We start from the raw sequence: 8936 nt of genomic DNA, 5'->3' as shown, positions 1-8936 counted from the left end.
AAAGAGACCCTTGCAATTTTGAGTTCGACTGAGAAGTAAATAAACCCTGACCAAGAATTGTTTTATTCAGGATTCAAATTCGGATTCTTCTAATTGATTCGTCCAATTATTTTTAATTTTCCTGTTTTTTTTTAGGTTATTTTCATTTTTAATAATTATACAGAGAGATTTGACACCACCCTATGTGGATGATGGGCTTCTAGAAGTTGTTGGGTTTAGAAATGCATGGCATGGGCTTGTTTTGCTTGCTCCAAAAGGACATGGAACTCGTCTTGCTCAGGTATGCAGCATATTTCCCTTTATCTAAATCAATTTTTCTCTATAAATAATTTCTAAAGGAAAAAAATCATAGGAATTTATGTCATAGTTATCGTTGTTCTGTGATACATACGAGTCTTATCTCGATTCAAAACAAAATAATCTCAATCAATATGAACTGTTGTGCGTTTTTATTTTGGACACGAATTGCATGTTTCTCTTAATCTTTGTGTAGCAGCCACTATTTTTGTCTACTTCCTTTAGCCAACTATATTTTTTTTTCTTTCTATCTTTTGATTTTTTTATGAATTTTGAACTATTTTGAAGTGCATATATGATATATACCAGCATATGTTTTGTGTACATCAGATATTTACAACTCATAATAAGATATGATTTACAGTTTAATAATAAAATCATCTGATTCACGATTTGAACCTCAATTTGATAAGCATGATTCATGTCGCCCCGGTAAAAAAAAAAGAGCTAAGTATAATATAGCGTTTATTTATCATTTTCCTTTGTTTCATTAGGCACATAGAATTCGGTTTGAGTTTTGCAAAGGCGGAGAAGATCATACATTCATGAGGATCGATGGAGAACCTTGGAAACAACCTCTTCCAGTTGATGATGATACTGTTGTGATAGAGATTTCTCACCTTGGTCAGGTTAACATGCTTGCCACTCATATCTGCAAGTCTAAAAGCATGTATGATCCGTCATCACCACACCATGACAATGAAGAAGATGACAGTGACGAAGAAGAAGAAGAAACAGAAGACTCGGTAGCCGAGGAATTTCGGAAGTTTGGTGCAGCAGATACATTTAGAATCCCCGATGAGGTTGATCTCTCTTATCTTAGTTAGTTCCTTAATTCTTTAGAGTTATGCAGTTTCACATTTCCTACAGAAATTATGTGCTAGCTGTTAACCCCCTGCCTATTATTTGTAGTTGCTTTGATTCTATCAATGTTACAACCAATTGGTTCAATTCATGCAGCGTTATTGCTGCAAAAGTTATAGGATAAAATTATTATTTGATCCAAACAATTCTTGCTGTTGCTTAGATTTCAAGCAACTCTAATGACCTTTGCATTGTGTTTGTGTATCCTGGGCTCTTATAAGCTTGTGTTATAGAAAGAGAAAAGTAAAATTTTAAGTTGTGTGGATTAAGGTAACAAAAGATGTATAAATCAAAATGATTGTCCTCCCACTTATTTGAATTTAAAAAAAAAAAAGTAAAATAAGGGATATATTATAATATAAATTTGTATTCTTCATATTTTTGTTTTTCATAGCAAAAAGGGCACAAATAGATATGTCCAATAATTTTTGGACATCATATACAAGGTACTTTTTTTTTAGAGTACTTTCAAAACTCATGTTAAGTGTATAAAATCAAAAAGTGGAAAATAAAGATTATATACAGTGTAAACTCCTAAATTTGATGTTAAAAATCTAAACTTGAAAAACTTTCATTTTCACAAAATTATACGTCATGTGGTCTTTGTACAAACCAAACAAGAAGTAAATTTTTTACTTTTTAGTTTGCATTGTTTTGCCATAAACCTAAGTGTGAGGTGCGTGACAACCACAACTATGTAAACATTGGTGTTTAAAATTTAAACAAAGGACAGGGTACTCATAACCTTTGACAAACAAAAGGAAGGATTGATGTTATTTATAGCTTTCCATTTTTCTCATGCTAGAGGATATAAAGAGTCTTGAGTCACTCGATGATTAACGAGCAAGCAAGCCAAGCCGCAAGGAAAAGGTCTATGAAGTATGGGTGGAGAGATTGTACAAGTTGGTTCTTCTCACAGCCTAGTGGGTCAAAAGTTACAGGACAAGAACCCGAAGTCCTAACAGAAACTATATAGGTGATTCCAACCATCAATTACGGAAGCTCAATCTTTACTACCAGGTGATGAACAATGGATTTTTTATTCCAAGGTCGGTTATAGTAGATGATATGTCAACTACATTAGATGACATTAAGTTCGGACCATACGGTTACTTATTTGAACTAGACAATTTTATTTATGGAAGTTATGGTGATTCTATATCAGACTTTCAAAGTGCTTTTGACTATGATAAAAGTGTGCCGTTGGAGAGGACATGTCTACCATTGAGAGTTGTGATAGCTTGATGGGTAAGAAATGTCTTTGTCAAACAAATGACCTTCCGAACTTAATGTCATCCAATGTAGTTGACACAACATCCACCATAACCAACTTTGGAATAAAAAAAGTCATTGTTCATTATAGTAATGAAAAGGTGCATTGCACCGTGTTTCTAGAAACTGAGTATAAATAACAAGCTAGACATTAAAGCCTAAACATAGGATGTCAAAAAACAAAGAGATAAACATACAAAAACTTGTGAAATTATAATAATTGTGGTTTCATGTTTTAGTTTGGTTGTGCTTTTTTTTTTTTTTGTTTATCTTATAAAATGTACAACTGGTCTTCTATTGGTGCAAAATTGCATTCTTGCTATTCGCACTGTTCAAACAAACCCATTGCACTTTCAGAAGTTGTGGGGAACACTACATCAGCGCCATGGCTTCCATAATTTACAGAACAAAAAAATTTCAATAATTTAGAAGATCCTCCTTCTTTGATGAAGAATCTAGAATCTGTTTGCATACTATAATTTTATATTGAGAAATTAAACAAATACAATTTGTTTGTTCTCATATTTATCAGAAAGAGAATACTTATGCAGATAAGCTTCCTTCACATGGTATTGAGATCAGTGGTTTTGTTTGGTGGTATCCAATTCCTAATTTCATTTCTGCAGATTTCTTTCCTAATATGAATGGCTTACCTAGTTACAAATTTAAATGATTTTTCCAAGGGTTTGGTGTATATCCCCATATTTTCTCTGTATTCTTTTATCAATAATATTGAGTTGTGACGTACATGATCGGTGGTGACTCGGGTGCCAACGTAGTTCTGATGTTTTCTTCTATAATGATGTTTTTGCACATCTCTATGCCATTGTAAAATAAAGAGTATCTATATCAAGGATGAAACTTTCACAACTTTCCTCAATAGGTAAATTTATTAGATACATGTGAATAATTTCAGCTATCAGAATATATATGCCTTCAGGTATGTATTTGAGAACTACAAAATACATAATAAGCGAATGAACAGGAAAAAATACATGTAAGAAAATATTACATAGACGATTGAAACAATTTACCTGAGTCCTCATCACAAAAGATACAATAAATACAGTATGCAAAATCAAGATGATAAAAGTGCCCCATTCTGAAACCAATGCTCGGAATAAACTAAAGGAAAGTCAAGGAAATCGTATTTTTACCGGGTGATCATGTCAGAAAATTGCTCTTGTCCCACACATTTTGTAATGGCCTCATTAGCCTGTTGTGGTTCAGCCCTTTCTTCTCTTTTCTTCTTCTCCCTGAAGCAAAATATCGTTTCAAAGAATCAAAATCTTGCCACAATAACAAGCAAGTTATAACCATAGCATGTACAAAATTTAGGTTCAGGAATCCACAGACTTTGACAACTAATAAGATAAGCAGCGCAAATGCAAGCTTCCAGAAGCATTATTGAATAGATGGTACATTAAATTGGTATCAGCACTAAAATAACTTGACTATAATCCACCAAGTTCAAATGTCGACTAGATGCAATTATTCACAGTATATTACTAGAACGTTTGTAATATTTTCTGAAAAGGTTATTTAGGAGAGAATGTTTTTACTAAAACCTAAACTGAAGAACTTTTAAGTGCATGTTAGATTCCAGAAGCATTATTGAATAGATGGTACATTAAATTGGTATCAGCACTAAAATAACCTCACTATAATTTACCAAGTTCAAACGTCGACTAGATGCAATTTTTCACAGTATATTACTAGAACGTTTGTAATATTTCTGAAAAGGTTATTTAGGAGAGAATGTTTTCCCTAAAACCTAAACTGAAGAACTTTTAAGTGCATGTTTGGAATCACGGTAAGTTTGACCACAGCGACGCCGTGATATTGTTGAAACTTTAAAGTTTAGCTATTGCCAAAATCACAGTGGAACACCGTGATGCCGCCGAACTCACCCCAAACATGCACTAATAGAATCATAGAGAAAGAATGCTGTAAGCATATGGAATTTATTGATACTCAATGGAGGAAGTTACAGCAAAAGAGAAAGAGAAAATAAGTCTAGTAGAGGGTTACTACTAGCCTAGCCAAGTGGCTCCCACAAGAGAATAATTTCTCACTAATAACAGAATTCCAAGACGATTCTCACTCACCACGTTATTCTCCCTATATAACTAATTCTGCCAGCACAACATTCTAGAACCATTAACTGAGTCTTCACACACCTCCTTTGATACACTCTCCATATTTTGGGCCTCTCCACACCCTCTCAATTGTTACTACCTGTTCAGGCCCATTCACCTCATTTCTATCAATACCACCCCCTATGAGAACAACCATGTCCTCAAGGCTGAAATTCAGAAACTGGCCTCGCAGCATTGCGTCATCCTCCCACGGCAAATCCTCAACTGAGTTGCCTTTCCACTTAATTAAACTTTGTTGTACCTGTGATCCTTCTCTTAGAATTGTCTTCTGTCCAACCACTCGTTCTGGTTCTGCCACTCCGTCTGCTTGCAGCTCTAGTTCTGGTGGTAACACACCTTCACACTCATAGTTGCCAATAGCACGCTTCAGTTGCGACGCGTGGATAACCAGATGCACTTAGACTGTGGAGGCAGTTACGACCTGTATGCCACTTCTCCCAACTTTTCTAACACCTTAAAGGGTCCATAAAAGCGATCTGCTAATTTTTTATTGATGCGTTTCACCACAGATTGCTGTCTGTGAGGTTTTAATATTAGGAAGACCCACTCTCCTACTTCAAAGGTTCACATCTCTCTTCCTCCGTTCAGCAAGATGATTCTCACTCACTACATTATTCCCCTATATAACTAATTTTGCCAGCACAACATTCTAGAACCTTTCAATAAGTCTTCACGCGCCTCCTTTGATACACTCTCCATATTTTGGGCCTCCCCACACCCTCCTCAATTGTTACTCCCTGTTCAGACCATTCACCTCATTTCTATCATGCACTAAATAGGTAACCCACCTTAATTTTCAATTAGAAGTCAATACAAACGTTATTAGTAAGTTGCTCGGATGTTTATGATCTGATTTCTATAAAATATAAAAAGGACAATTAGAATATAGATTCAGTCTTGAACTACATGGCTAATGAATTTGTAAATTTGACACTGCAGACTAAATGTGGCGTATGGAAAAGATAAGTTCAACAAATTTTACATTGAAAGATTATATCATAGCCCCATAGGTGAAAATCCAAGAGAAGCAAGAACAACTTAATAGCATCGCAAGGGTTATTTATGTTTACCTGTCAATATATTCCTTCAGCAGCTCTTTAGCTTGAACCAACTTAGAAAGTAGATTGCGATACACGTCCAAGTCCCGATCCACACTTCTTTTGTTGATATTCAAAGCTCCACAAAGCTGTTGGATTGACACCAGAGGTTAATTGATTAAATAATCCCGCACAAAAAATTATTAGTGGTAGAATATAGACACTTTCACAATCTTGACATTCAGAGCATCCTGATGCAATGCAATAACCATATCATCTGTATGCTCAATGCTACTAATTTTACTATCAGTGACTTTTATGCCACGTCCTCAATGTTTGTTAGTTTTTTTTAATGGAGCATTCTCCTTCAATGTTAAGCAGAAGCAAAATACTAAAATCAATTTTCTATATAATTCAAGGAAATGATGGGAGTAACCCGACTAATGAAGCCTGAATTAGGCAGAAGAGATATCAAGTACCAAAGCCATTTAATCATTTCAGCTAATCCAATTAGGTTGGCAAGAGGACATCAAAATAAGTTGGACTAGTTTTCTAGAACAAGTGTACATAATTTAATAAATTAATTTTTGAATGCAAGAACAAAATATATAATAAAATGAGTATATGAGTAAGTTGGGATCAATATATCATGAGGGCGAATTGAGTAACCTTTTCCAAAATTGTTGGTTCCATTGCATTTGCCAACTCCAGAAGGCGAAAAAGGCCTACTGCAAAGAAACGACTATAACTGAAATCCCCCTTTCCGCCTGCTCTTTCAGCAATATCCTTTAAAACCCCCTCAACTTCTCCTTCTCTGGATGAAAACTCAATCAAGGAAGTCGAATTTTGACCACGAGCCCACTCTTCCAACTTCTGAGCATCTACTCTGCATAGGGAAATATTAAAGATCATTTGATGTATGACAAAGAATTCATAAGTGCAATTTATTCAAATGTAACATAAAAATCCACACACAATGCTACTTGCACTCGTGCTAAAAGACATTTCTTTTACTACACATGTTTCATGATATACAAATAAGTATTCGACATGTCTCAGGAAAATTAATCCACTCTACTTAATGATCATCAAGGAAAATTAGTTTCTATTTTTCATTTCACAATAAACATCAAGGACATTAATGATGCTTTGATGATCAGTTAGTACTATACTTCCCAATGTACCATCTTCCTTTACAAAAACATTTGAAGCAACTAGTACAAGTATCAACTGTATAGAGCAAACCAAATGTGATTCACAAATCACAATCATGTAGCAGGCAGAACATACAATTTGTAGCTCTGCTTGAATGTGATTTGGGGTGCCGAAATCAAGTTTCGGAAGCTCCCAAGTGTCCCCCAAAATACACCATTAGATTCTTGGCGAACTGATTTAACACAGTCTATGGCGACTAAAAGTAACAAAAACTACACACATACAAACACTCATTCTAACCTGTATTGGTCTGGATCTTCGTTCAACGCCTTAATGTATGCTTTGAAGATAGCATCTCTATCCTCATCACTAGGATACCCTTCCATGAGTTGGTCATATACAGTGACAAAGCCAAGAGCAAATACAGGATCATAGGTGTATGATCTCTTGTATCTCATCAGATGTTGCTGGACTATAAGCTCTTGAAGCACGGAGTTGTAGATACTCGGTATTGGTCGCTTATATGCCTCGAGAAAATTTAACTTTGTCTCAGAAACAGTTGGAGGGTCTGCAGATCAAGTATGTAGACATCCCATGACTAAATATTGATAAAAAGGTTTATTCTCTATTTTTATTTCTTTACCTTTTTTGCAGTACGAATATGCAACGATGAAGGAACCGAATTCAGAACTATTCACAACATTTGACATATTGTGATCATGATATAAATCTAGGTGTCTAAAAGGAGATGCTTGCTTAAAAAATGAAGCCCTCAATAGGTATTTCTTAGAACATCTTTATTTTGAAAACTATATCGCATGCTGATTATATTTAAACTGCATTCTGTCATGCATTAAAGAGCAGCAAAGAATTCCAGATCGATATTTACATGAAATTCCTACATAAGGCCACAAGCAATTACATTCACTGATTACAGTGAAACTGTAGAATAAGGTCCAAACATCAAATTTTTGCAGTAGTTTGTGAACAACACAAATGCTATCAATTGCAACATTATGTGTAAGTTAAAAAGCTATCAAATTTCAAAAATAGACCCAAAAATTTCACATCCATATTTTTTTAAAATACAAATTTCACATCCATATACTTCCAATTAAAACATCAATACTGAAATTAAATAAAAAAACCACACAATTCCAAACTTATGCAAAATATGAATGACAACCTAATTCTAAAATAAAACAAATTAAAAACTCATAAAAAGTTTTTCCCTTTTTTTCCAAACCTGACACAGAAGAGGAGCACCGAACGACCATTTTGGAAACGGAATTCGAAGCTCGTAGTCCAACACAGTGAGACGAGAAGCTCAAACGGAATCGAAATGAATCTGAATCGGAATTCACGAAGCGAGGGGATGAAGAAAGAGTAAGCTTCCTTTGAGAAGACTGAGTGAGTGTTGAGAGAGAGAAAGAAGAAGTTACGGCGGCCATAGGAATAGTGAGGGTGGTGGCCGGAGTCAGAAATTTTCCGGCATATAAAGAGTTTTTCAGAGGGAGAATTGCATTTGCATTGTTGAGTGTGTTGTTGTCATCAGGAAAGTGAGGCTTCTGTGAATTATTGAGAAAAACAAAATCAAAAGCTTATCCATTCGAATTGTGATATTGAAATTTTTGTGAAATTTTCCATGGAGCCAACATTATAGTGACACATGGATATACCTAATAATTTATTAATTAATTTATGATATTTATAAGCAAAATTACAATTGGATAGGAATTGATCCTTTATATTTTGTTTCTTTTATAGGTTTTTTACTAAAACGACGAAGATTTTGTTGGGTTTCATATTTTTTGAATAAAATAAAATAAAAATATTATGTGACATGCTAAGTTAGTATTTTTAATAAGAAAAAAAATATTAGTTTGTGCATGTTTTAAGAAATAAAGAATCTATATGAAAAAAATGATAAAAAATAACGTGTGCTACAATTAACTTTGTCTATTTATAATACTATTTTGTAAGTAGAATTTGTATGAGGTTTGGACTTCGGGTTTGCACTAAAACAACAAAAATAATTTTGTATGGATTTAGTAAAAGAAAAACAACTTAAGAATAAGAACTTTAGAACTGAAATTCAAATCTTAATAGAGTCACTTGTATTGAGATAGTAGAAATGAGGAATGAGATAGTA

General features: G+C 34.2%; 2 protein-coding genes across 2 annotated transcripts in view; one reads left to right on the top strand and one right to left on the bottom strand.

The window, feature by feature from the left end:
* Positions 1–1248, top strand: part of LOC101510627 (diacylglycerol kinase 5-like) — a 6773-nt gene extending 5525 nt beyond the window's left edge. The window contains exons 12-13 of the mRNA XM_004507171.4: positions 164–280; positions 792–1248. Coding sequence (XP_004507228.1) covers positions 164–280; positions 792–1124 — 450 coding nt within the window. The 3' untranslated portion in view covers positions 1125–1248. The remainder of the gene's footprint in view (positions 1–163; positions 281–791) is intronic.
* A 2034-nt stretch (positions 1249–3282) lies between these two features.
* Positions 3283–8438, bottom strand: LOC101510298 (protein THYLAKOID FORMATION1, chloroplastic-like). Its single transcript, XM_004507170.4, has 5 exons — positions 8031–8438; positions 7085–7352; positions 6299–6515; positions 5663–5778; positions 3283–3689 (listed from the first exon to the last, which is right to left on the bottom strand). The coding sequence occupies exons 1-5, from the start codon at positions 8233–8235 to the stop codon at positions 3587–3589; spliced, it is 909 nt and encodes a 302-aa protein (XP_004507227.1). The 5' UTR covers positions 8236–8438; the 3' UTR covers positions 3283–3586.
* Between the last annotated feature and the right edge of the window lie 498 nt (positions 8439–8936).

Source organism: Cicer arietinum, chromosome 6 (assembly GCF_000331145.2).
Source record: "Cicer arietinum cultivar CDC Frontier isolate Library 1 chromosome 6, Cicar.CDCFrontier_v2.0, whole genome shotgun sequence".
NCBI lineage: Eukaryota > Viridiplantae > Streptophyta > Magnoliopsida > Fabales > Fabaceae > Cicer > Cicer arietinum.
This window is presented reverse-complemented; position numbering and strand designations above follow the sequence as displayed.